General features: G+C 52.6%; 1 protein-coding gene across 14 annotated transcripts; it reads right to left on the reverse strand.

The window, feature by feature from the left end:
• Positions 1-2,073: 2,073 nt before the first annotated feature.
• Positions 2,074-21,102, reverse strand: LOC123097024 (E3 ubiquitin ligase PQT3-like). 14 transcript variants are annotated; one of them, XR_006446877.1, is made up of 14 exons: positions 20,795-21,101; positions 20,586-20,691; positions 20,346-20,498; positions 19,397-19,496; positions 19,155-19,285; positions 10,154-10,297; positions 9,783-10,064; positions 9,650-9,697; positions 9,532-9,578; positions 6,875-6,959; positions 4,102-4,180; positions 3,810-4,002; positions 3,675-3,739; positions 2,830-3,082 (listed from the first exon to the last, which is right to left on the reverse strand). XR_006446877.1 is itself a non-coding variant. In XM_044518799.1 (13 exons), exons 4-13 carry the CDS (start codon positions 19,486-19,488, stop codon positions 2,886-2,888), a joined length of 1,233 nt encoding a protein of 410 aa, XP_044374734.1. In that variant the 5' UTR covers positions 19,489-19,496; positions 20,346-20,498; positions 20,586-20,691; positions 20,795-21,098; the 3' UTR covers positions 2,074-2,885. The 14 variants fall into 14 exon arrangements, 8 of the variants coding, with proteins under 8 accessions (XP_044374734.1, XP_044374730.1, XP_044374729.1 ...); XM_044518799.1 differs by lacking the exon at positions 6,875-6,959 and having other exon boundaries at positions 2,074-3,082; positions 3,675-3,694; positions 20,795-21,098; XM_044518795.1 differs by lacking the exon at positions 6,875-6,959 and having other exon boundaries at positions 2,074-3,082; positions 3,566-3,694; positions 3,810-3,999; positions 9,532-9,572; positions 20,795-21,095.
• Between the last annotated feature and the right edge of the window lie 5,739 nt (positions 21,103-26,841).

Below are 26,841 nucleotides of genomic sequence, written 5' to 3' on the forward strand. Positions count from 1 at the left end.
ATGACTTCTCCCCCGTGCAAGCAGATCAAGGAGGAGAGTTAGAAGACATTCAGAACAAAGAACACTAGCTTCCGAAAGGATTCCTGATGGGGAATTGATTGAATGCACACATGATCATGTTGAAGTCTCCTATGATAAGAAATGGTCCAAGCCAATCTGCACGATGGGGGACCTTCTATATGCCGCTCATTGCGGCAAAGTGCCGGCGTTGCGCAGAGGGGGGCCTAACGTGGCCGGCCCATTTTCAGTGGCACGCGGAGGCACGTTCGCAAGATGAAAAAATGCAAAAATTATGATCACGCTTGCGCTGAAACTCGAACCCACAACTTCATAGTGATTGGCGCGCCGGGCAAGCCACTTGGACAAAGAACCTCCCATGTTAGATTTGCGGCGGGACAGTCAAAGAAACATATGACAGTGACAAAACTTTAATAATAATTTGCAAAAAATCCCAAAACTACAACCGTGTATGGGGTTGAACCGAGGACCTCTTGCAACTGAATTTTTCGAAATTACGAATATTTTCTCTAAAATGTGAACATTTTTTGAATTTTTTAACAAATTTTGAAAAGCATGAACATTTTGATGATGTGAATTTTTTTGAAAAGTAGGAACATTTTTTTAATTTGTGAACAAAAATAAAAAAAGTGTACATTTTTCAAAATTCCAGAACATTTATTGAATTTGTCAAAAACATGAAAATATTTCGAATGTGTGAACAAATTTGGAAAGCTGGAACATTTTTTGCAATTCACAAACATTTTGTGATTTTGTAAAAAAATGAAAATATGGACAAGTTTGAATTTGTGAACAAAAAATTAACATGCAAATTGTTTTTGAATTTACAAAGAAATTTTCGAGGCACAAACATTTTTTGAATTTGTGCACAAAATGTCAAAGTAGGAACAATTTTGAAATGATGAATATTTTGAATTTTCAAAAAAAATGAAAACCCAAACAAATTTGGAAACACGAACAATTTTGTAGTATGGGAAAAAAAATTGAAAAATAAGAAAAAAATCGAAATTTATGAAAATTTTATGAAAACAGGAACATTTTTTAATGTATGAATAATTGTGAAAACAGTGCTATTTTCTGAAATATCGAACGTTTTTTAAAAGAATGAACATTTTTAAAATTTTCCAAACAATTTTTGAAACATGCGGTTATTTTAAAAAACTTGGGAAATAGAAAATAAATTTAAAAAGGAGAAAAGGAAGCAGAAAAATGAGAATGAAAGAAGAAAAAGAAACAGAAAAATGAAAAAAGAAAAACCGTGGAAAACCAAAAAACAAACAGGGAAATCGGGAAAGAAAACAAAACAAGCTCCGAAAACCAGAAAAAACGGCTGGAAACCTTACAAAACCGGGAGCGGTGAGACGCTTAAACGGGCCGGCCCAATCAGAACGATCGCTCGATGTCCTGTGCGAAACAGCGACATCTTGACACAAAATGCGTCAAATACGTTCCGCGCGGTCCTTGAGATCCAAAAGGAATTGGGCTATTTCCTGACCACTTTGAGACCCATAAAAACAACGATTATTCGGCAGGTCGATTCAGCTCATCATACTTCTAATACATGGAGTTTGGGAAGCTAATCTGCATGAAAATTTGATTTTACTAACAGGCACCACAATACTACTATCTTTAGACATTGTACAATTCCATCCAACAAAAACCTATGATAGGTGAAATACTTGTCTTAGGCTGTGTTCGGCAATCCACCGCTCCGTCATCAGGGAGCGGAGCGCCCTGTTTGCCACTCTCCGTATTTATACTATATGCCGCTCCGCTCCTCGGCGGAGAGATTCCGAACGGTCTCTCGACCCCATGATGGTAGTCCCTGTATCTTGCATTTAATGGTCTCTCGACCCCATGAATAAATTCCATCGGTTTGTCTAATTCACATCTAGATGTTTTTTAAGGATGTTACATCTAAGCTCCCACAAATATATAATGCAGCAACAAAAAATAAAAAAGATTAGAACAAAAAAATAGACCACAAACAGAGTGGACATCAGCTTAGATGTGACATAATTATGTCACATCTAGATATGTCCTAGACAGACCCAATAAACAATGCCATACATGACTACGAAATTTTCATGCGTTGTACATCAGCACCGTTAGAGTCGTACATTCCTACATTTGTGGCAGAAAGTGGGAAAATATGTTGAACTACACCTTCAAGTAACTCCTAACAAGATTTACAGCTAATAACAACAATGTAACAGGATTTACACGACTTCAGACGATAAAAGTTCAGGATAAGCCAAAACTCTTGGACACAACACAGTTGACACTGCAAAATGTTTTTGTTCATACGGATATTTTTTCTTCTTTTGCTTGCTGCAAATGGAGCACAGACAAACCATCACGTACATTCTTTAATGCCTTCTCTTTGTTTTGTGACGGTAGTGATCCCTTCTTTCATAATCATCTGGACGGCCATCTTCCATCGCCCATCTATCCCTTCCTACGTGGCCAACTGAAGAACCGACTTTTGTTTTGTCATGTCTTGAACTCTGGCTAGATCTTTCTATCTTGCTATCACGTCTGTAGTCAGTCGCGTAATCAGTTTCCTGGACCCGATGTTTATGTCCATATGCGTTTTTACTAGATTTGTGCCCTGTCATCTGACCTATCCACGCGAATATTTTCTTTATGACTTTGATGACGAGTATTTTCAGTGTACTCACTTTTGCCTTTTGCCCTAATTTCATCTCTTTTTCCTGAAGCACTTCTATCATGCTGCTTGTTCATCTGCCTAGTATCGTGGATAGAGATGTTAGGGATGTCATGCACTTCGGAAGTAGATTGCTTGGTGTAGTGGCTCCTCATTTCTCTTCCATATGAGCCCAATTCCTTTCGATGTTTCTGATCAACTAATTCGACATCTGATGAATAACACAGATTCTCATGGGTAGGGCTACAATATTTATCCTTGTGGTGCCTTTTTTGAACTGTTGTGTTACTTTCATGGTAACCCCTTTCATAACTCTTTTCTGGTTGATATTGCTCTTGTGATGTTCTACCATCCTCATCATGATAATCCGCTGAATTACTGTCATAGTCATTCTCCCTGCAGAAACAAATATCAATCCACACAGTCCAAACTTAGCTGAACCAAAAAACAAAGGTACAAAACACAATCCTATAGCAAGTTCACTGAGCTCTACATCCATTGTGGACATCCATATAAAACCACAGCATTTACAGTTCGGTACCAATATCAAATGGGCAAGGACACAAAAAAACTAAAAGGCCCAAAGCTAAGATGTTTCAGACTAAAATAAACCATGGATATATGACAGTTACTATCAAAATCTAGTAAATGGACGGACAAAAATGGGAAAGGGCGAAGTGTGAAGAGCAAATTTCTGTGTTCAGCAATTCCTGTGATAGGAAAGTTAATTTCCCAGTATAGAAAAGATGAGACAAGTTGAATTGGTTTGAATTTATGCTGCCAATTAGGAGTTTAGCAATGGACAGAGGCTCTAAGCAACCATGCCTAATTTGCATTAACTTCAAAGTTATATGCGAACACCAATAAATTCACTGTTACCTCACTCCCCTTTCACTTGGAGCATTCTGACTCTTAACATTATCATGAATACCCAATCCTGTATATGACAAGGGTAGTTGTACCCCCAGTAGCATTGGAGACGGCATACCTCTCATTCCCATAAAAGCACTGAAAGAGTCATTTAGGGGTCAAAAGATTAACAGTTTGAGCTGCCTACAATTGGTAAATCGCATTTTAGAAGCAGCATCTCAGATAAATACAGTAGAAAGGTAAGGTTGCTTACTATGGATTCTGCATGCCTCCATAAAATGATGGCATATATGGAGGAACTCCAAAAGGTGAGACCGGGACAACTCCTGGATCAAATGGAATGATCTCAGGTGTGCCATGCATATTACCATATGGCAGAAGAGGGTGAAACATAGAACCCTGCCAATTAGGTCGACCATATGGATCTCCGTGGAGTGCACTATCTTCTGCATGTAATGAACATCAAGAACATGTTAAAGGGGAAATTAAAATAAGAGGGAAAGATTAAAGGCATGAAGCATGATATGCTCAACTGAACCAGGTACCTGATTGTACATTTGATGCAACCGGACAATATCTGATCAGGTGATTTGGAGACCCGCACCTGTAACAAGTTCGCCCACCCTGTTTATCCAAAGATGGAACTTAAAGTAAGTTCATAGTAGGAAATAGAGAGGTTTTGTTACGCAAACTAGGGAAAGGTGCTGAAAGCGGGATTGAGATTCAACACACTTTGCATTAGCCATCTGAGGGCGTATATATACAGTTACAGGACACCACAGCGGCTAGATCGTGTGCCACTACTTGCACGTACACAATGCCCACTCACGCACTACCTAGGCCCTAGGCCACGTACAGGAGAGAGCAGGCGCGGTGACCATGCACACGCGCTTATACACTCTCTATACTAACACCCCCCCGCAGCCTGAACGTCGGTTGTAGAGACGCAAAGGCTGGAGCGGAACTCCCTGAAGACATCGGCGGGCAATCCTTTCGTCATCACGTCGGCGAACTGCTGGCGCGTAGGAATGTGAAGAACGCAAAACTCGCCGAGTGCCACGCGTTCCCGGACGAACAGGATGTCCAGCTTGATATGCTTGGTGCGCCGATGGTGGACAGGGTTGCTGGAGAAGTAGACCGCCGATACATTGTCGCAGAAGACCAGCATGGCGGAGCGCAGTGGACAGTGGAGCTCGCCGAGGAGTTGTGAAGCCACACGCACTCAGCGACCGCATTTGCCACACCACGGTACTCAGTTTCGGCCGAGGAACGCGAGACAGTGACCTGGCGTTTGGAGGACCAGCTGACGAGGGCGTCGCCGAGGAACACGCAGAAACCGGAGGTAGAGCGCCGCGTATCGGGGCAGCCGGCCCAGTCGGCATCGGTGTAGATGCGCAGATCGAGCGTCGGGGAGGCGTGTAGATGGAGGCCGAGCGCGCTGGTGCCTCGGACGTAGCGCAGCGTGTGCTTGAGGAGCGCGCGGTGGCACTCGCGCGGATCATGCATGTGAAGGCAAATCTGCTGCACGGCGTAGGCGAGCTCCGGCCTGGTGATTGTGAGGTACTGCCCAGCACCCGCCAAGCTGCGGTATGAAGTGGGATCAGCCACATGAGGACCATCGGCAGAGGGGAGCTTGGCCTTGGTATCGACCGGTGTGACGGCTGGTTTGCAGTTGTCCATTTCGACGCGCTCGAGGATGTCATCAGCATACTGTTCTTGCGAGAGGAAGAAGCCAGTAGATGACCGCGAGACGCGGATGCCAAGGAAGAAGTGAAGAGCCCCGAGATCCTTCATGGCGAACTCTGCAGTGAGCTTGGCGACGACGAGCTGAAGCAGTGACGCGCTCGAGGCAGTAAGGACGATGTCGTCCACATACAGCAGCAAGTAGGCAGTGCCCCCGGCGCCGTGGTAGATGAACAGCGACGTGTCGGAGCGAGTTGCAGCAAAGCCGATGGTGCGGAGGAAGCCGGCGAAGCGCAGGAACCAAGCGCGCGGTGCCTGTTTGAGTCCGTAGAGTGATCGTGACAGGCGACAGACATGATCCAGCTTGCCTGCATCGACGAATCCAGCAGGCTGAAGGCAGAAAACCTCCTCGGCGAGCTCGCCGTGGAGGAAGGCGTTCTTCACGTCAAGTTGATTGACAGGCCAACCACGCGAGGCAGCAAGCGTGAGGACGGTCCGAATTGTAGCAGGCTTGACGATGGGGGAGAAAGTTTCGCCGTAGTCGACGCCAGGGCATTGGTGGAACCCGCGGACGACCCAACGGGCCTTGTACCGTTCAAGGGTGCCGTAGGCGCGAGTTTTATGCCGGAAAACCCATTTGCCGGTGATAGTGTTGGCGCGCGGAGGGCGGGGCACGAGCTCCCACGTGTGGTTGCCGACGAGTGCGGCAAACTCGCCGCGAATGGCGGCGAGCCAGTTGGGGTCGCGCAGAGCAGAGCGCACGGACTTGGGGAGCGGCGAGATGTCCGGCGAGGTCGTGGAAGTGGCGACCAGCACGTAGTCAGCGGCGTACTGCTGATTGGGTCGGAAGACACCAGCGCGGGCACGGGTGAGTGGCCCAGCAGAGACCGGCGCGACGGGGGCCGCAGAGCTTGTGGAGCCAGTTGAGGATGATCCAGCGGGGGTGCGGGAACCAACGCTCAGCGCCGAGGAGGATGAGGCCGCACTCCCACTGGATGAAGATCGAACTGAGCCGCTTGAATTAGGGGTACGCGCGCCACGCGGAGACCCATGAGCACCATCAGATGCCGATCGAGCGGCCCTGCTTGAATGGTGAGAGGGCGCCGCGGAGGGAGCAGCCGGAGCTGCGCTAGGACCACGGAGCACCTACAAAACCGGTCGAGCAACAACAGACGGCGGCGTGGAAGCCGGAGCTGGAGTGGGAGCATCGAATGGAAAACTGAGCTCGTCAAACCGAACATGGCGCGAGGTGAGTACACGCCGTGTGACGGGGTCAAAACAGCGGTACCCGCGGTGATCGGCAGGATAGCCGAGGAAGACGCACGCGACAGAGCGAGGAGTGAGCTTGTGGGCAGTGGTGGAGGTAGTGTTAGGAAAACACAGACAGCCAAACACGCGCAAGAGCGAGTAGTCAGGAGAGCCAAGCAAGAGCTCATGTGGTGTCACCGGCGAGCTTGAGCGACACGGGCGCCGGTTCTGGAGGTAAGTGGATGTGCTAAGCGCCTCAGCCCAAAACCGTGGGGCATAGAGGCATGAAAAAGGAGCGAGCGAACGCCATCATTGAGAGTACGAAGGCAACGCTCAGCTTTCCCATTTTGTTGACTGGTGTATGAACAGGAAAGACGAAACACATACCGTGGGAGTCGAGGAGCGAGCGCACGGCAGCGTTGTCGAATTCACGTCCGTTGTCAGTCTGAAGCGCAAGGACGGGGCGCTGAAACTGTGTGTGGACATAGGCAAAGAATGAGCGCAGAACAGCAAGCACATCAGATTTTCGTTGAAGTGGGAAAGTCCATACATAATGAGTGAAATCATCAAGTATCACAAGGTAAAATTCATAGCCTAATATGCTTACAACGGGAGAAGTCCAGACATCTAGATGCAACAACTGAAAAGGAAAGAAACTACTTGACGCCGAGGCATGAAAGGGAAGGCGTGTGTTTGCCAAAACGACATGCCCGATAGGTATGTGCGGTGGAGCTGCTGCAGCTGAAGGGGTACTGGCGAAGCGAGGCGACGTGCGGGTGCCCGAGACGCTGGTGCCAAAGGTCCACAGTGACCGCGCCGGCGAAGACAGAGCGCGGTGGAGCCGAAGAGGGACCGGCAACAGAGTACAGGTCACCGGTCGAGTCACTGCGCAGAATCACTGTCCGGGTGCGGCGGTCCTTGACAGAGAAACCAAAATCATCAAACTCCACATTGACAGGATCATCGCGACAAAGTTGACGAACTGACAGCAGATTCTTAATAAGAGGAGACAGAACGACATTGCGAAGAATTAGCGGACAAGAAGTAGCGATGATGGAGCCGGTGGCAACGTGGGTAATAGGAAGATGATCACCGTTACCGAAGATGATGGAGGAGGAAGAAAGAGAGGGACGGATGTTGTGAAGGTTAACAGGAGAGGAAGCCATGTGCGATGTAGCTCCCGTGTCGAGGTACCAGTCAGACGTGCTCCCGGACGACGACGGGCCTGCCGTGGCGCTGTGGAGCGCGGCATGAAGGGAGGTCATGTCCCACGCAGGCACGGGGCCGGATGGTGCAGGAGGACCAGCAGGAGTAGGCCCTGGGGGCGCGTAGTTGGGGTAGTAGCCGCCGTAGCCGTATGGCGGTGGTGGTGCAGGCGGAGCAGTTGCCAGCATGGCCTGTTGATGAGGTGTGCCGGGGCTTGGCCCGAGCACGCCAGCACCCGGAGCACGCCAGGCGACAGGCCAGGCCTGGACAAGCCCCGTCGAGGAGCTGGATCCAGGAGCGGGGGCGGGGTAGCCAGACGCCCGAGGCGGCAACGGAGTCGGAGAGGGGGTGGCCACCCCGTTCCCACGACCGCGCTTCTTGCCGCGACCACGCCCACGCCCAGCGCCAGAGGAGTCACCAGTTGGAGGAGCGGGCGAAGGCGACGCAGGAGTGCTGCGCCCAGCCACCAGCGCGTGCGCCGTCTGCAGGCGCGTGGACTGCTCGGCGCGATGCTCCTCGAGCATGAGGAAGGCGCGGGTCTCCAGGAAGGTGGGGAGCGGAACGCGGGCGCTGATGTGCGGGATGGCATGATGATACTGACGACCAAGACCACGCAGGAGATGGAATACCTGACGAGTCTCGGTAACGGGCTGCCCCGGGTTGCGGAGCTGATCCGCGTAGAGCTTCAACTTCGTGCAGTACTGCATGATGGACATCTCGCCCTGGACGACGGCGTGGTACTCGGCGTCGACATAGACGGCGCGAGAGAGGTGGTTGGCGGTGAAGAGCTCGCTGACAGCAGTCCAGACGGTGAGGGCGGTGTCCTCGGGCTGCATCACCGCATCAAGCAGCTCCGGAGCGATGGTGGAGTACAGCCAATCGACGACCGCGTGATCCGCCATGAGCCACTCCGAGTCGTCGGGGCGGGGAAGGGCCGTGGCAAAAACGTGGTCGCGAAGACCGAACATGCCAAGGACAGCGTCGAAGTGGCGGCGCCACTGGGCATGATTGCCGACGTTGAGGTCGAGGATGACCGGAACATGGCACCGGATGTCCACGGTAGGGAGGATAGAGGCAGCCGGAAGGGGAGCGACGCCGACAGGAGCGGCCGGCGCAAGGCGGAGCGCAGCCTGGGCCGCGACCGGAGGTGGTGGGGCGGCGTCAAGGTGGCCGCCATCATCAGGGAGATCGCCGTCGTTGGAGGGGGGAGGAGAGTGGTTGCCGAACTCATCCATGGCAGCGGAAGAGGGGTTGTGCGCAAAAGGATTGGTGTCCTCAGCGTCTGATACCATGAAAGCGGGATTGAGATTCAACACACTTTGCATTAGCCATCTGAGGGCGTATATATACAGTTATAGGACGCCACAGCGGCTAGATCGTGTGCCACTACTTGCACGTACACAATGCCCACTCACGCACTACCTAGGCCACGTACAGGAGAGAGCAGGCGCGGTGACCATGCACGCGCTTATACACTCTGTATACTAACAAAACTCGCATCAAATAATCTAAAGCATGCCTGTTTACATGCAATGTGTATATACTCTGAAAATTGGTGTAAATATGAATTCTGGGTAGAAATAATTTCCTTGGGGAACTACTATCTTATATATTAAGAGGGCAACTAAGTTCAGTGGTTTCTTCGTAATCTACTAAATCAGGTCAATATTCTTCAGGAATTGCAGTATTGTACACTATACTTCAGAAACTGCTACACTGATGGCCTCAATGACCAAACTGGTAAGCATCAGTACATGGTTTTATTTTCCTCACAAAATACTCCTGTAAGTTGATGTGTTAAAGGAATGCACTCTAGTAAGGAAGAAAATATATTGCACCTTTCTTGCCCTTATCGCTGGTGTGGTAAATCCTCTTCCATCTGCATCTAAAGATCATAAATTGGAGGTTTACGGATAAGTGAATGAAAAATACTAAGCTAATGAAAATCGCAAATACCCCAAGAACTTATCCTCAATGCTTTGGCTTCAACAGTACGCAAGTCACCTGGCAAATGCCAAATGAAGAAAACAATACCACAATTACTAAAAGGAAATTAAACAAGAATTGAAGTATCAAACCAAGAACATACCACTATCTTGTGCGATATTTTGGTACACCTTTGAGGAGCTTGCACTTCCTTGAAAATCAGAATTCCTAGGTGCTTCTCGGGGGAGTGTTGAAGCTGTTTCAGTTGGTTTATTTCCATCTAGACAGATTTTAATACTGGAGCTTTTTTCAATCACCTTTACAATTGGTATGAGCTGATTGAAGTCTTTTCCAGTGGCAGATGGAGAACAAAGCAAGTTTTGTTCTTGTTGGTGAATCGACAATGGACATGATGACTCCTTTTCTTCTACACATGATCCTACATCTGAGCTTACAGACAAGAAATATTTATTCAACCACAGTAGTTCAAAAGGTAAGAGAATCTTCTGAACAAGGTAGTGAGTTTCAACATACCAGGTGCATAGATAGGTCCTGGGTCATCAAGAAAATGTTTGATGGCCTTACGAAGTGACAAATTTGGCAACAGATCATTAGTAGTGCACCTCGTGGATGAACACTTTGGACATTTTTTTAACTCAGCCAAAGCAAAAACTATGCCTGCAGCACCATAAATGATTTTAATATTTCAATCTAACAGGGAAACATAGATATTTAGAGTTGATATTCTTTGTTGTCAGCAAATATGATATGCATATCCTGAATATGCTAGGTTAGGACCTCTATTATGAGGATATGATAAATTTATCAGACGCTAGATCAGTAATATACTATTACGTAACAGGGCAAACAAAATTCACTATGACAATACTGCAGGAAGCTACCCTGCAAAAAAAAATATACTGCAGGAAGCTGCAGTACGAAAACACAACAGCCTTCCTCCAGCTCAAGCGGATGCTGTCCACGCCGCCTGTTCTGGCCGCTCTGGCTGCTAAGGAGCCCATGTTCCTCTACATCGCCGCTCCCAACTGGGTCGTCAGCATGGTAATTGTTGTCGAGTGCCCAGAAGCCGGCATAGCTCAGCCGGTCCAGAGGCCGGTCTATTACCTGAGCGAGGTGTTATCCACCTCCAAGCAGAACTACCCCTACTACCAGAAGATGTGCTACGGCGTGTATTTTGCCGCCAAGAAGTTGAAGCAGTACTTCCGAGAGCACACCATCACGGTCTGTCTGTACCGCCCATCACGGTCGTCTGTACCGCCCCCCTTGCCGAGATCATGGGCAACCGAGACGCCTCAGGTCGAGTGGCCAAGTGGACCATCGAGCTGGCTCCCCACACCATCCTCTACCAACCCCGCACCGCCATCAAGTCCCAAGCACTGGTCGACTTCCTCGTCGACTGGGCCGAGACCCAGTACCTGCCGCCAGCGCCGGATTCCACACATTGGCGGATGCACTTCGACGGCTCGAAGATGCGCACCGGTTTGGGAGCCGGCATCGTCCTCACCTCTCCCAAAGGCGACAAGCTGAAGTACACGCTGCAGATTCACTTCGCCGCCTCCAACAACGTGGCCGAGTACGAGGCACTCGTCCACAGGCTCCGGCTGGCCAAGGAGATCGGCATCCGCCCCATTTTGTGCTACGGCGACTCGGACCTTGTGGTTCAGCAGTCTTCTGGCGACTGGGACGCCAAGGACGCCAACATGGCCAGCTACCGCTTCCTCGTCCAGCAGATCAGCGGCCACTTTGATGGGTGCGAGTTCATCCATGTGCCACGGGCCGACAACGAAGCAGCCGACGCCCTAGCACGGATTGGCTCTACCCGGCAGGCCATTCCAGCAGGCGTCTCCCTCGAGTGTTTGCGGAGCCGTCTATCAAACCTTCGCCAGAATCAAAATCCATCTTCGTGTTGGCTGACCCTGGAGCGGCCGGATCCGGCTCGGAGACTTTAGCAGCCGGCCCGGGGACTTCTGCAAGCGGCCCGGGGGCTGCAGCACCCAAACCCGGCCCGGGGACTGCTGTAGTCGGCCCGGGGACTTCAACGACGCAGCAAGCAGCGGCCGGCTCCGACCCGCCGCCTCCCAACCCGGCCACCCTAACGCCGGTTGTTGTCATGACGGTGGTGGAAGCTCCGTCTTGGGCGTAGCCCATCCTCAACTTTTTGGTGAGCCGCGAGCTACCAGCCGACGAAGTCTTGGCCCGGCAGGTGCAACGTCGGGCAGCCGCATACACGATTATCAACAGAGAGCTCATCAGGCGCAGCGCGACTGGTGTCTTCCAGCGCTGCGTCGAGCCGGAGAAGGGCATTGGTATCCTCAGAGACATTCATCAAGGCGAATGTGGCCACCATACCGCCTCCAAAGCCCTCGTCGCTAAAGCCTTCCGCCACGGTTTCTTCTAGCCGACTGCTCTGGACGACGCCAAGGAGTTGGTCCGAAAGTGCAAAGGGTGCCAGCGCTTCAGCACCAAGCAGCACCTGCCGGCCTCAGCACTCAAGACCATTCCCATCACTTGTCCGTTTGCCGTATGGGGGTTGGATATGGTGGGCCCATTCAAGACAGCACGCGGCGGCATGACCCATCTGCTGGTTGCCGTGGATAAGTTCACGAAGTGGATTGAAGCAAGGCCAATCAAGAAGTTGAACGGCCCCACGGCCGTCACATTCATCGCGGACATCACCGTTCGATACGGCATCCCGCACAACATCATCACCAACAACGACACGAACTTCGCCAAAGGCGCCTTGGCCCGTTTCTGTGCGACGTAGGGCATCCGACTGGACCTTGCGTCGGTTGCTCATCCGTAGTTAGACGGCCAGGTGGAACGAGCAAATGGCCTCTTCCTGTCCGGCATCAAACCTCGGCTGGTCGAGCCACTAGAGCGCTCGGCCGGCTGCTGGATCGAGGAGCTGCCGGCCATCCTTTGGAGTCTCCGGACCACGCCGAATCGATCAACCGGCTTCACGCCCTTCTTCCTCGTGTACGAGGCCGAGGCTATCATCCCAACAGACATCGAGTTTGACTCGCCTCGCGTCACCATGTACACAGAGGCGGAAGCCAAGGAGGCACGAGAAGACGACGTCGACTTGCTCGGAGAGGCCTGGCTGCTAGCACTCAGCCGGTCCGCCATCTATCAGCAGAGCCTGCGCCGCTATCACAACAAGAAGATCAAGCCGGATCGGGTCGGTTCCGGCTGGTCGCTCCGTCATCCTGTGCGACGCCATCGCCTTCCTCGTCCTCGTCCTCCTCCGTGGTTTCGTCGCTGGAAGCAATCTCCTCTGCCGAGTTCTCCACTTCGTCCGGGTTCAGCCCGAACCAGGACGGTTACACCTCAGTGCCGTTTTCCACCCGCTCCGGGACGAAGACGCCGACGTCGGCGTAGTCAGCGAGGGCTGCCACGCGAATGGCGATCGCTTCGCGCTCTGCCTCCAACTCCGGCGCCGCCTCCAGGCAAAAGGTGGCCAGCTGAGCCATGCTCACGCCCGGGTACCACGCCTTCACGAACTCCAACGCCGCCTTGGCACCCGCTCGTGTCGCGGCGCCTTTCCAGGCGTTGAGCCGCTCCCCCGCCACCTCCAACCAGTCGGCGGTTCGGCTGGGAGTCCGGGGGACCTGCGCACCCGGCCAGAGCCCTTCCAAGACCTGCGACCCGGCGCGCTGAAACCGGCGGAGCAGGCGGCGCGCCGGCTCAAGACGCATCCGGACGGACAGGAATTGTTCGCCCAAGTTTCGGGCCCGGTCCGGTACAATATCCACGCCCACGCTCCTCCGTTGCTCGCGTCGCGTCTCAATCGCCTGGCTGATGGCACCGGAGTGATACGGGAAGTACTTTGTTTAAAAGAAGACAAAGGAATTAGAAGCCAGCTCGCGGTAGCCGGCAACTGACCAGCCAAGGAAGAGAAAAGATTTACCTTCGAGCATATCCTCGATCACCGAGTAGCCCTCCAACAAGTACTTCTCCTTCTCGGCTCGGCTCGAGCGCTAGGTCTCGAACTCGGCCTGGAGGCGCTCCTCCTCGGCCTTCAGCAGACGGACCTGCTCGGTATGCCGGGTCGCCTGGTCAGTCAGCTCCTTCTCGAGCCGGTTGCGCTCCGCGGCCGCCTGGCTACGCTCCAGCTCTTTGGCTTGAAGCTGGCCCTCGAGCTCATTCACGCGACTCCGCAGATGGGCAGCAGCCTCTGCAAAGACAAAGAAGAATCATCAAAATCAACAAAGACAAGAAGTCACCGGGAAGATCCGGCCCGACTGCTCAGCAGTCAGCCCGAATCTCGGGGGCTACACCCAATGGGTGCGCTTGCGCGCCCCCACTGATAGCCGGCCTACGTACCTCGGCTCTTCCGCAGCTCGCCGGTCCGGGTGGCAAGCGCCTAGTTCTGGGAGTTGAAGGCGGACGCACGCAGGTTGTGGTAGTCCTGCAGCAAGAATGACATCCTAACAATCAGAAACACGCCTTTAAGTTCCAACTCGCCTACTCAGCAGCGGGCTTGGAACTCGGGGCTACACCCTGAAGATTGCAAAGATAAAAAAGCAAAATCAAGAACGTACCCGGACAGACGTCTGCATCGCCACCATCTCGCTCCTCGCCTTCAGGAGGGTGGCGCTGTGGGTGGCAAACTTGTCCAGGACGTCCTGCACCGCGAGGTTCAGGACGGCAATGCTGGCTCCTGACGCCCAGCCTGGTGGGGCAGAGCTCGTGGCTTCGATGCCAGCCCCCTGCAAGCTCGCGGGCCCGGTCTCCACCAGCCTCTGAGGCCGCTCGCGTCTGGCGCGGGCGCAAGGGCGAGCGCGCGTCATGGCCTGGCTCGTCACCAGCCCGGTGTTGGCCGGCGGCACCTCCGGCCCTTCGGGATGGTCGCCACCTCGCTCGCCAGCACCCGGCGCGCGCTGAGCCACCTCCGCCTCCGGGACGACGGGGTCGGTCACCTCCCGCTCCAGGGCCGTCTGGTCAGCTCCGGCTGCTCCAGTCGGCGCCCGATCCTCCACAACCGGCGGCTCCGGCAGCTCCAAGTTGGCGGCCTCCGGAATCCCGCTGCCGGCCGGGTTCACCGTGGCCTTGGCGTCGGCCTCCGCCTGCGCCTTAGTCGCTGCCTTCGCCTGCGCCGCCGCCGCGGCTTGTGCCTCCGTCTGCACTGACGCGGCGGCCTGGGCGTCGGCCTCCGCTCGCGCTGCAGCCTCCCGCTCCTCCCGCGCGTTCCTCTCTGTCGCCTCCCGAAGGGCGGCGGCCGGGTCCACATGCCGGGCCTCCTCAGAGCCGCCTGCTAGTCCGAACAGCGAGGCGGACAAAGCCCGCGATATGGAAAGGGGAGCCCTGCGCGGCAAAGCAAGCAAAGATAAGAAGCTTATAAGAAAGTAACAACCAAGACAGAACAATCAACGCACTTACCCGGACACCATTGGGCGCTCCTTTGGGGTCCTCCGGGTGGCGGCCGCCTTCGCGGCCGTCGACTTGGCCTTCTTGGGCGGCTTGTTGCCGAACGGCCGCTCGGCGCGGCGTTTGGGCCGCCTGGTGCGCCGGTCGGCACTCCGCCTTACGGTCGAGCCGTCGAAGAGCCGACGCCTGCCCTTTCGGCGCCTTCGGGGCGGCGTTGTCCGTCGCCGTCTTCATCATCATCCGGCCAATCCCGGACATCGCCGCCTCCTCCGTTGCCGCCTCCCCCAGTGGAGTCATCCTCGCCTCCGTCCTCCAACGCGGCCGCTCCCAGCTCGAGGTCGCCCACGTCGCTCTCTTCGCGGTCCGCCATCCATTGGTGGCCCGGAGCCGGCGCGCCGGCTACTACCTGACCAGGGAAGCGCTGCCCCACGTCCGGGTGGTCAGGTTGGATGAGGAGCAATGCGTGAGCAAAGAATGGGGACCAGATACTAACCGGTGGCGGCGGATTGGCGCGGCTGTACGGCCGCTTGCCGAAGCTCCAGTCGGTCTCGCTGAGCTGGCTCCCGGAGAAGTATTTGACATGGCGGACCACCTCTACAGTCGGCAGTTCCTTGGTCGACATCCGGCACGGGTCCCGGCGGCCGCTCATGTCGCAGATCAGGTGTGGCCGGGCTTGGAGGGGCGAAACCCGGCGCTGGACGAAGGCGGCCAGCAAGTCCGACGGCTTGAGGCCCTCCAAGTCCGTCATCTCTTGAAGCCGGATGAGGGCGTTGGTGATGGCAGCCGGCACCGGCCTCGGTTGCTGCCCCCAGTTGTCGCGAGGCTCAGGCGGGGGGCGGCTACGTAAGCCAGCAGGTTGATGTAGTCGCGCGTCGGGTGGAGGTTGCGGACATAGTAGGACTTCTGCCACAACTTCGCCGACTCCAACAGGGCGATAGGAGGAAAGCGGGTCCCGGAGCCCGTGCGCCGCACTGGGCCGGCTCGCCCTTGGCCTGGGTCCCCAGCTTCAGATAAAAAAACTTGCCCCACAGCTCGATGGTGGGCAGGACGCCGAGGTAGCCCTCGCAGAGGGTCACGAAGGCGGAGAGGAGCACCACCGTGTTTGGAGTAAGGTGGTGAGGTTGAAGATGGTAGAAATCAAGAAAAGAGCGGAGGAAGCCGATTGCAGGCAAGCCAAATCCGCTAAGGAAATTGCTCCGGAAGACGACGAACTCGCCGGCCCTCGGTGTCGGCGAGATCTCCCTCGCGTCGGGAAGGTGCGTCCCCACCATCGTCGCAATGGGAAGCCTCCGCATCACGCGGAGGAAGTCGAGGTGGCCGTCGTGGACATTGGAGCCGTTCCAATCGCCGCGCGTCATGGCTTGCGGTGGCCTGCCGGCAGCGCGGCGAGGCTGGACGACGATAGGACTGCGGCAGCGCTTCGGCAACGTGCGATGCGGCAGCACGGTGGCGCAACTGCGGCGAGGAAGCAAAGAAGAAAGCGAGGAAGAAGAAGAGAAGGGAGGGGGCGCGCGTGCGTTTGCCGCCCCCCTCCTCCCCTATTTATGCGGCCGAAACGGCAAGGCCGAGGCGACGCTTCGTGGGGGCGTGGGATTAACTGCGCCCACGTCCCACACGCCCCCACCAACCCCGCGCCATTATGGCGCGTATTCAATTTGCCCCAGAAGGGCAACCGTCCACCTCGGCCGCAGCGGATCCACACGCGCGCCGTGGCCATGTAGTGGTGGGCCCGGGCCTGCGGCGGTGTCCCGTCGCGCGCGTGGGCTGGCGGGCCGGCTTGGCCTACTGGCAACGCGTGGCGAGCGTGCAACGGGCGGCAAGCGCGTCACCCGAAGGCGCACCACCCGGCGCCCGCCACGGCGATTCAAATCCACCAGGCGGACAGCTTTGCCTCGGCCTGCTCCTGGCAGGCGGCTTCTTCAAGCCGGACGAAGCAAAGACACAGGATCTCTCGGAGGAGGAAACTGCTGAGGCACTCCGGCGTCGAGCCGTGGCGCCTCACCAGCTTCAGGGACTACTGTCGGGGGGATAGACCCCGGGTAGCCTCATCCGCACCCCTTAACATTTCAAGACATCGGGGCTGGCCCAGCCCCTCAAGCCAACTGACCACGCGACCGGCTTCCAGAAGACGGCGTGCCCTTAGAAGGCGGCCTAGGCCCCGGGGCTAGCTGCCAGAAGACGGCGCGCCCCAGAAGACGGATCGGGGAGCGAGCCGGCTTCAAGCGGCCGGCCCGTCCTTCCCCTCGAAGTCTGCACTCACCCACTACGACAAGACGGGGCGTAGCTACAATGCCGCCTGCTACCCCCGAATCCCAGAAGAGCGTGGCTACAGTGTTCGCTGACCAGGCGGTCACCTACCCGCACAGCGCGGGACTGTAGCCACACGGTCCATGACGCGGCCCTCGTCAGCAAGGACGGCGCTACAGCGGAAGGCAATCAGCATGGTCCGCAGGCAACGGGCCCTACCTGTCGGTCGGATTCTCGGCAGTCAGCGGGGCCCTCCAGCGGCGGGCCTCAGCGGCCGGCGGAGAACCCGGCGACCTTAGACACTAACATCCGGGTCCTACACCCAGCCGTATTACCATTGTACCCCTGGGGGGTTGGCTTATAAAACCCCCCAGGGCTCACCCATGCAAAGGGTTCAGCCTTCATTCCCACACACCATCATAGCTAGGAGAAGAGAGGTAGCTCTACCCTTCTTCCTCCTCTAGCAACACAGCTCAAGGAGCAACCTTGTATACATTCGATCATAGTCATCATAGCAGGAGTAGGGGTGTTATCTCTCCGGAGAGCCCCGAACCTGGGTACGTCTCGTGTGCTACCCAGCTCGTGCTCACTCTCGCTTCCGGAACCGAACGACGTCATCATGGCTCCACCCACGATAAGCCACCCCCTTGACATCTGACGTGAGAATACCACGACACTAATGGTGGAACGATGATGTCTAGAAGGCTATTAAGGAGAAGAAAGACTGTTTCTGATGCCTACACCTGGATAGGAGTGCGGGCAACATAGAGAGTACAAGGTGGAGAAGGCTGCAAAGCGAGCTGTGAGTGAAGCAAGGGATTTGGCGTATGAGGACCTCTACCAGCGCTTAGACACGAAGGGAGCGGAAGGAACATCTATAAGATGGCCAAGATCCGAAGAGGAAGACAAGGGATGCCAACCAAGTCAATGCATCAAGGATGGAGCAGATCAGGGAGGCTTTAAAAAGGATGGAAGGAGCAAGGTGATGTGCCCTTGTATCCCCATTGAGGTGTGGAGAGGCCTCAGAGACATAGCGATAGTAGGCTAACTATGCTTTTCAACCTCATTTTTCGGGCAAACAAGATGCCAGAAGAACAAAGACAGAGTATATTAGTACCGATCTTAATGAGACGTACAATGAAGCTATGGGAGAGAGTCATTGAGCACCGACAAGTTTGACCAAAAGTCAGTTTGGTTTCCTGCCTGGGAGGTCGACTATGGAAGCCATTTTCTTGGTACGACAACTTCTGGAGAGATGCAGCGAGAAAAATAATTTGCATATGGTGTTCATTGACTTGGAGGACTACGATAAGATAGCGCGGAATGTCATCTAGTGAGCCTTGGAGAAACACGAAGTCCCAACAAAGTACATTACCCTCATCCAATGGCGGAGCTGGCCTCAAGAAGTTCCAGTGCATAGCGGGCGGTTAAAGTGTGCTGATAATGTCAAGAGAGGTAGGGTTAGACCGAACTTGACATGGGAGGAGTCCGTAAAAAGAGATCTGAAGGACTGGAATATCACCAAAGAACTAGCCATGGACAGGGGTTCGTGGAAGTTAGCTATCCACGTGCCAGAACCATGAGTTGGTTTCGAGATATTATGGGTTTCAGCTCTAGCCTGCCCCAACTTGTTTGGGACTAAAGGATTTGTTGTTGTTTAATCCACATGGGAACACCTAATCTGAAAATACATAAGTCCTAACAATAAGGACCGAGTTAAGATCAGGAGTTGGGGGCTGAGGGGGCTGTACAAAAGCTAATAACATAAACTTTGGAAGGTGCATTTATGACAATGATGAACATGGTGCTTAAATATAGTACATCATTATATGCAAGAGGAGTGAGAAAAAGATGGTCCATAACAACAGTACAAGATTGTATAGTTGCCTAAATGACTTACATTTATTGCAGAAACTATGCTGGCAACACGGTATCATTACAGCGTGCTCAAATATACTTTTACAGAGGAAGCATCTCAATTCTGCTGGCAAATCTATGTTGGTTACAACTTGAGAGGATTTAGCAACACTCCTAAAACAAACAAGCAAGCAAGCTCATATAAAGTTCGCATCGTAAAGTACATAGGTTGCAAATCTGATGTGAAAAAAATGGAATGTTTGTAGAGAAAGGAAGTAAGCTTACTGTTCCATCTTTATAGGTTCCATAGCCTTGAAACTTGTTTTAGTTTCCCTTTTTCCTTCTTCCAAACCAAGTTCTTCAGAAGAGTTATCCATGACAATTTCTGTCACCCATAAAGTGGACAAAATGTTTTCAATAATGGTGTAGGAAGTTCTAACAAAATGACAATGCTTATTCTTCAGGCATGGCCTCACTAAGTCCACTTCCTTCAATGTTCAGATATCTTCGGCAAGACATATCAGAGAATGTAAATCAGCAAATAACTAAACACATGAAGAAAAATCTCACACGAAGGAATGCATCTGTCATGGCATATAGCATTCACTACATAAGATTTTTTTTCCCGAACCATGACTGGAGGAGAATGATGGTTACAACATTTTTCGTATAGTGACACCTCTTTGTGTCTCGAGAAAGAATTACGCAAGAAACATGCTTCCTATTCAAAATTTGCAGGATTTGTCCAACTGTGCTGGAACAAAAAAAAAAGATAAGCAATCACAAATCTGAGGTGTTAGTATCATACTAAAAGTCAAATAAGGAATATGAGCATCATACCATAACTTAATACTACTGTGGTACAACATTGTCTGAGCGTTTCGCAACTACGTATATATACATGGATGGGTGCCACATCATAAACTACTTAAACTATCCTTAGAAGTTGTTTATTATGGGTAAAAATAAACAGAGCCAGTCAAATCTCGATCTCAATATGCGCTCCAACAAACAACGACCATGCAGATGCAGGCCCACTGTTCTCCTATTGCAGTTCGCTACATTTGTAGAATAGCCCAAGCCAATCTGTGCTATTTTGTAGAGAGTTACATGTTCAAAAGCAAGAACATGCATCACATCTTTGTTCATGTGAACCTCTGTTAATTGAATCCTAAATAAATAGATAGAGAAGATCACAAAAGTTTACCGGTGACAAAACAGGTCCGAATTTTACCTTTTCTCGGAACTTTGTGCTACCTTGGCACCATCAGCCTCCAAACCAGGACATAGAGCCTTATCTGGATCATCAAAATTGTGAAATGGAGGCGAAAATGACGCAATGCCATCGCATAGATCACTGCGCCCACAGCCATGCTGCTCCTCAGCTCTGCCACATAAAGAAACACGGTACTACTATTAAACGCTGAAGCCCACCCAATTAGAACACAAACAACAGCTGTTTCTAGCTACCCACTTGTCCTGAGGAGGAGCGGATGAGTCCCCGCGGCCGTCCACGAACTCGATGGGCACGCGCTTGATAACGAGATCGGAGCCGGCGGGGATGAGCAGCGCGTCCTCGTCTGGGGGGGGGGGGGGGGGGGGCAGAAAATGGGTCAAATCGAAAGGGCTGGGCAGCCTGGCAAAGGAATAGAGCCCGCAGGGGATGATGGGGGAAGGGCGTACTGTGGTTAGAGGCCGCGTCGGAGATGAGGAGGTCGAAGTGGCGGCGGAGCGCGGGGCCGAGGATACGGGCGCGAAGGTCGCGGACGGAGACGGAGCCGGCACCAGCGAGGTCGATGGTCTCGAAGTGGGGGGAGCTCCGGTAGCGAAAGCGTACAGCCATGGCCACGGACGCCGATCGAGGTGGGTGGGCGACTCCGTCGTCCTGCTCGACGCCGTCGAGGTGGGAGATAGAAAGAGAGAAAGGATCGGAGTAGAGAAGTCTAATAAAAATCTCTATATTCTCGTTACTCCCCCTCTTACCACGATCTTTTTGACCATTAATACTCGCTCAGTTTCATATTAATTATTTAAATTAGATACATTATAACTAAGCGCCTTTCCAGCCCTCTCAGGCTATTATGGCATGGCCAACGCTACAAGCTGGACCGATGCCCCAGCCTCCATGTAGGTTCGGGTGGTCCAGAAACAGCTTAATATGCTGCATGTAGAGGAAAGCGGGTGCTTGCAGAGGAGACTGTCTCCTCCCTGACACAACTCGTTGGATTGGTTGTGGTTCAGTAAAGCAAGAGAGAGAAGTACAAAAAGAGGGAGAAGGTGGGTCCGCTGAGGCTATTATGCGTTGGGTACTGATGATTGAGACGGTAGTTTCACTGTCATATATCTATGTGTAGCTGTTGGGGCAGCACCTTACTGTTGCCTCCGTTGTACATGCCCTTAGCATTTTCAGCCTTTGAATCATCAGTTTGGGATGACTTTGGCCGTTAGATTTCCTCTTAATCCTTTGGCACGTCACTTCGTCCCATCTCGAGCTATTAGCATTTTCAGCCTTTGGATCATCAGTTTGGAATGACTTTGACTGTCAGATTTCCTCTTAATCTCGTGTTATGTTACTTTGTTAGCTATCCCGAGCAGAATCCTCCGATGACAATTTTGGAAGCCTAGTGAAATTGGGTCTGGACGTCTACCTAGCCGGAAAAAGTACAGCAAGCACGACAACGGACAACCTCATTCGCCCTTCCGTTTCTTCATTCTTGGCACGCCCAGTCGCTCGTGATCTCGTGTGACGCCCCCGATTTGACTGTACACTAATCATGCACGCAAATGTGTACGATCAAGATCAGGGACTCACGGGAAGATATCACAACACAACTTTAAAACATAAATAAGTCATACAAGCATCATAATACAAGCCAGGGGCCTCGAGGGCTCGAATACAAGTGCTCGATCATAGACGAGTCAGCAGAAGCAACAATATCTGAGTACAGACATAAGTTAAACAAGTTTGCCTTAAGAAGGCTAGCACAAAAGTAGCAACGATCGAAAAGGCAAGGCCTCCTGCCTGGGACCTCCTAACTACTCCTCGAAGCCGAACTCCACGTAGAATCATCCTCGGGATCTCTAGCTCCTGGACTCCAGCATCTGGTTGCGGCAATCCGGTATAGAAAGGGGAAAAGAGGGAGAAAAGCAACCGTGAGTACTCATCCAAAGTACTCGCAAGCAAGGAGCTACACTACATATGCATGGGTATATGTGTAAAGGGCCATATCAGTGGACTGAACTGCAGAATGCCAGAATAAGAGGGGGATAGCTAATCCTGTCGAAGACTATGCTTCTGGCCATCTCCATCTTGCAGCATGTAGGAGAGAGTAGATTGAAGTCCTCCAAGTAGCATCGCATAGCATAATCCTACCCGGCGATCCCCTCCTCGTCGCCCTGTTAGAGAGCGATCACCGGGTTGTATCTGGCACTTGGAAGAGTGTGTTTTATTAAGTATCCGGTTCTAGTTGTCATAAGGTCAAGGTACAATTCCGGGTCGTCCTTTTACCGAGGGACACGACTATTCGAATAGATAAACTTCCCTGCAGGGGTGCACCACATAACCCAACACGCTCGATCCCATTTGGCCGGACACACTTTTCTGGGTCATGCCCGGCCTCGTAAGATCAACACGTCGTAGCCCCACCTAGGCACAACAGAGAGGTCAGCATGCCGGTCTAAATCCTATGGCGCAGGGGTCTGGGCCCATCGCCCATTGCACACCTGCACGTTGCGAACACGGCCGGAAGCAGACCTAGCCTAGTGGCGTTCCAGTCCAATCCGGCGCGCGCCGCGCGGTCGCTGACGTCACGAAGGCTTCGGCTGATACCACGACGTCGAGTGCCCATAACTGTTCCCGCGTAGCTGGTTAGTGCGTATAGACCAAATGGCCAGACTCAGATCAAATACCAAGAACTCGTTAAGCGTGTTATGTCCAAGTAACCGCGGACGACGTCCAGGGCCAGGCCCACCTCTCACCTAGGCGGTCTCAACCTGCCCTATCGCTCCGCCACAAAGATCCACTTGCGGGTACTCCTACGAGCCGACCCGACTTTAGTCACCACAGGTGTCATGTATAGAGTATATAAGTATATACCCGTGATCACCGCCCAAGTGATCACGGCCCGATAGTATAGCACAGCAGACGGACAAGAATGTAGGGCCACTGATGGAAAACTAGCATCCTATACTAAGCATGTAGGATTGCAGGTAAAGGTATCAACAGTAGTAGTAAGGACAGGCTATGCATCAGGATAGGATTAACGGAAAACAGTAACATGCTACACTACTCTAATGCAAGCAGTATAGAGAAGAATAGGCGATATCTGGTGATCAAGGGGGGGGGCTTGCCTGGAAGCTCAGCCGAGAAGGAGGGGTTGTCAACACCGTAGTCGTACTGGGTAGTAGCGGCGTCGGTCTCGGTGTCTAACGAGAGAAGAGGGGGAAGAAACAATAAATATAATGCAAACATAAGCATGACGGTGCATGACAAGACAAAGCGTGATGCTAGGTGTGCCCAAAACGCGGTAGTAGGTGATACCGGCGAAGGGGGGGAACATCCGGGAAAGTATTCCCGATGTTTCGCATTTTCGGACAGATGAAACGGAGGGGGAAAGTTGCGAGTTTGATACGTTAGGGATGTGTGGCGGACGAACGGGCGGCGTATCCGGATTCGTCTCGTCGTTCTGAGCAACTTTCATGTACAAAGTTTTTCCATCCGAGCTTTAATTAATGCATCAGCATGACGTCAGCAGTCAACGTTGACCGTTGACCTGGTCAACCTGACAGGTGGGTCCCACCTGTCAGGGGCTGTTAGCTAATTAACAGTAGTTAATTAGGTCAATTAGTTATTAGGTTAATTAATCTTAATTAGTTAATATTAACAGGATTAATTAAGTTAATTAATTATCTTTATTATTTATTTATTTATTATTATTTTTAATTTTTTAATTATTATTTTATATAAAAACGTTCTGGGCGTGGGGCCCATCTGTCATTGGCCCTAGGGGCCATAGCGGGTCGGCCAACGGGCGCCGCCCGAACGGGCGAGGGGAAAGCGGGCGACGGGCAAACTGGTGCGGGTGCTCGCACCCGACGCCAGGAGAGGCGAGGGCGAGCGCGCCTGGGGGCCTCAGTGGCCGGCGACGTCAGGAGCAGCACCGGGTGCGGGGAGCTGCGGGGCACACATGTCGGCGAGACAAGCAGTGGCGGCCTTCGGCAGGTGCGGGGGAGCGCGGTAGGCGCCGGCGGCCACCGCACAAGCGGCAGCAAGGCGCAAGGCCGCGCGGGCGGGGCGCCGTGAGTGCGGGCGCCGGACGCGCACGCGCGTAGATGGCCGCGGTGGTGGTGCGAGAAGGCGAGGATGGCCGCAGCGATGGAGTGGGGAGGCGACATCAGCGCGCCCCAAGGGCGCGATGGGGGTCGCCACGGGCGCGGTTCGCGCACGCGCTTCGGCACGGCCAGGAGCAGGGGCACGGCGACATGGTCGCACAGGCGGGTGCGAGAGAGAGAGCGGAGGAGGAGAGGGGGGAGCTCACGGGGGGAGTTGTAGGGGTACGGGGCAGCGGGGGGCGAGGAGGTCGTCGGGGACGACGCGGATGGAGTGGAGGCAGGCCGGCGGGGAGGAGGAAGCAGGCCGACGAGGTGGTCCTCTAGGCGATGGTGACGGCAAGGGGGCGACGGGGTGGCTCCGGTGGGGCTCGCGGAGCTCCAGGCGGCGGTGGACGGCGACGGGCGGGCGCAGGGCGTCGGGGGCATTCGCGCAGAGGCGGGAGGGCGTCCCGGCGATGGGGCCCCGGCGTAGTGGCCGTTAGGATTGACGGCGGCGTCAGGCCGATGGGATCGGGGTTTGCCCCGATCCAGATCGGGCAGAGGAGGGAGAGAGAGGAGTGCGAGGAGGGAATGGGGATCGGGCTAGGGTTCGGTGCCCCCAGGGGGTTATAGGCCAAGGGAGGGAGTGGGCCGGCCTGGCAGGCCACTGGCTGGGCCGAGGCCCAACTAGCATGGGTGGTTTTCTTTTTTATTTTTGTTTTATTTTTCCTTTTGTCTTTTCTGTTTGCTTTTATTTCTTTAATACTTTATAGTTTTACAAAAATAAAACCCACACGTAAAATGGAGTTACAATTCCAACTACTGTCTTAAAAAGTTTTACCCCTGAACAAAATAGTTTAATATTTTATAAAATTCAAAAGGCATTTATTTAATTGGTTTAGCTACTGTTTTATTCATTTAAGTTTACTTAAACATTTTATAAAAGTGTGGTTTCTCGACAATAATTACCTATGCATTATTTGGCACCAACCGAACATTTTAGTTTTAATATTTGAAAACCTTTAATTGTTTGCTTGATTTTGACTTTGAATTTAAATCGGTTTCGAACTATAGTGAGATTAGCAACAGTAATCGAAGTGACGTGGCATCATTAGCAGAGGTTCACTGTAGCTTAACTATCCGGGCGTCACAATTCTCCTCCACTACAAAAATCTCGTCCCGAGATTTAGGAGGCGGAGTAAGGGGGAAGATCTGGTTACGAATTCTAACGAGTCTTCTTGGTCTTGGTTACTCTTCTCGAAGAGGTCAATTCATTACTTTGATGTCTTCATTTCTCTGCTTCGGGAACTCCATCGTACTTACGAAAGAATAAAGGGTGGGTATCCCGGGAGAACGGACCTCTGCAAGGTTGACTATCTGGTCGATAACATCAAGGAAAGGTGGAAAGTAACTCTCGAATTGAAACTTAAGAAAATATCAATAGTAAATAAAGGAGGTATCGTGGGAAGTTTCGAGCGGGCAGGCAATCGCCCGATGCCTGAAACAGAGAGTGAAAGGGGTTCAAAGCAATCGGAATAAGTATTATGTCTGATGCCAGTATAGATCAGTAGGACGGTGGTCCGTGAATTAAATACGAAGCCAAGCATGAGGAATAACTTTTGGAAACAGGGGGTGTATAGGAGAGTCAGGTTTCGATCCTGTGGAACTGTGGGTTATGGGCCCACCATGTGGGTTAAAAGTAGGAGGAGCGGTGATATCTTGCATGGTCATGATAGCAAGGCATGTCAGAGGATAGCCTGTCGATTATGTCGGCAACAACGTCGGTACCAAGGGCGAGGGACGAAGAGAACCATTTTCCTGCTCGTTGAATGAGGCGGGCCAATAGGCAAAGTTCTCGTCCATCGGCGGCTACCGGAATGTCATCAACAATAGTAACAGGGTCTTACTGACCACGTGGTACAACAAGATGCTTACCTAAGCAGGGAATTATCACTGCTCAGTTAAATCAGATTACAAGAAAGGTTAAACAAAACAATGGAAGGAAATATGATTATCAGATTAAACAGAACAATGGAAAGGAAAAAATGTGTTTAAACACATATTTCAGGGGTATGTCCTTCCCAAGGACAAGCAAGGCATGATATCTGTTGACAAGATATAATGTAGAAAACCCTTTAGGTAAGGGGAGAGAAATTTCATGACATTACCCATACAACGGTGTTTGGATAATTGAGCAAGAAACATTTAGCATTGGGCTTTGAATGTTCCTGTTGAAAATCGGAGTACCATAGACATGCTTCGAGATAGCATTGACATGGTCAACAGGTGAAGATCAGACTTTGGAAACAAAAAGGATCCATCAGAAACAACTTATAGAATAAGTCTTACAATTTCCTCATGGAAGAATGGATAACCTTGCTGAAAAGGAATCTGTAACAATAGGGCCTCCGGCCAGGTGC

The sequence above is a fragment of the Triticum aestivum genome, chromosome 4D (genome assembly GCF_018294505.1).
Source record: "Triticum aestivum cultivar Chinese Spring chromosome 4D, IWGSC CS RefSeq v2.1, whole genome shotgun sequence".
Classification (NCBI taxonomy): domain Eukaryota; kingdom Viridiplantae; phylum Streptophyta; class Magnoliopsida; order Poales; family Poaceae; genus Triticum; species Triticum aestivum.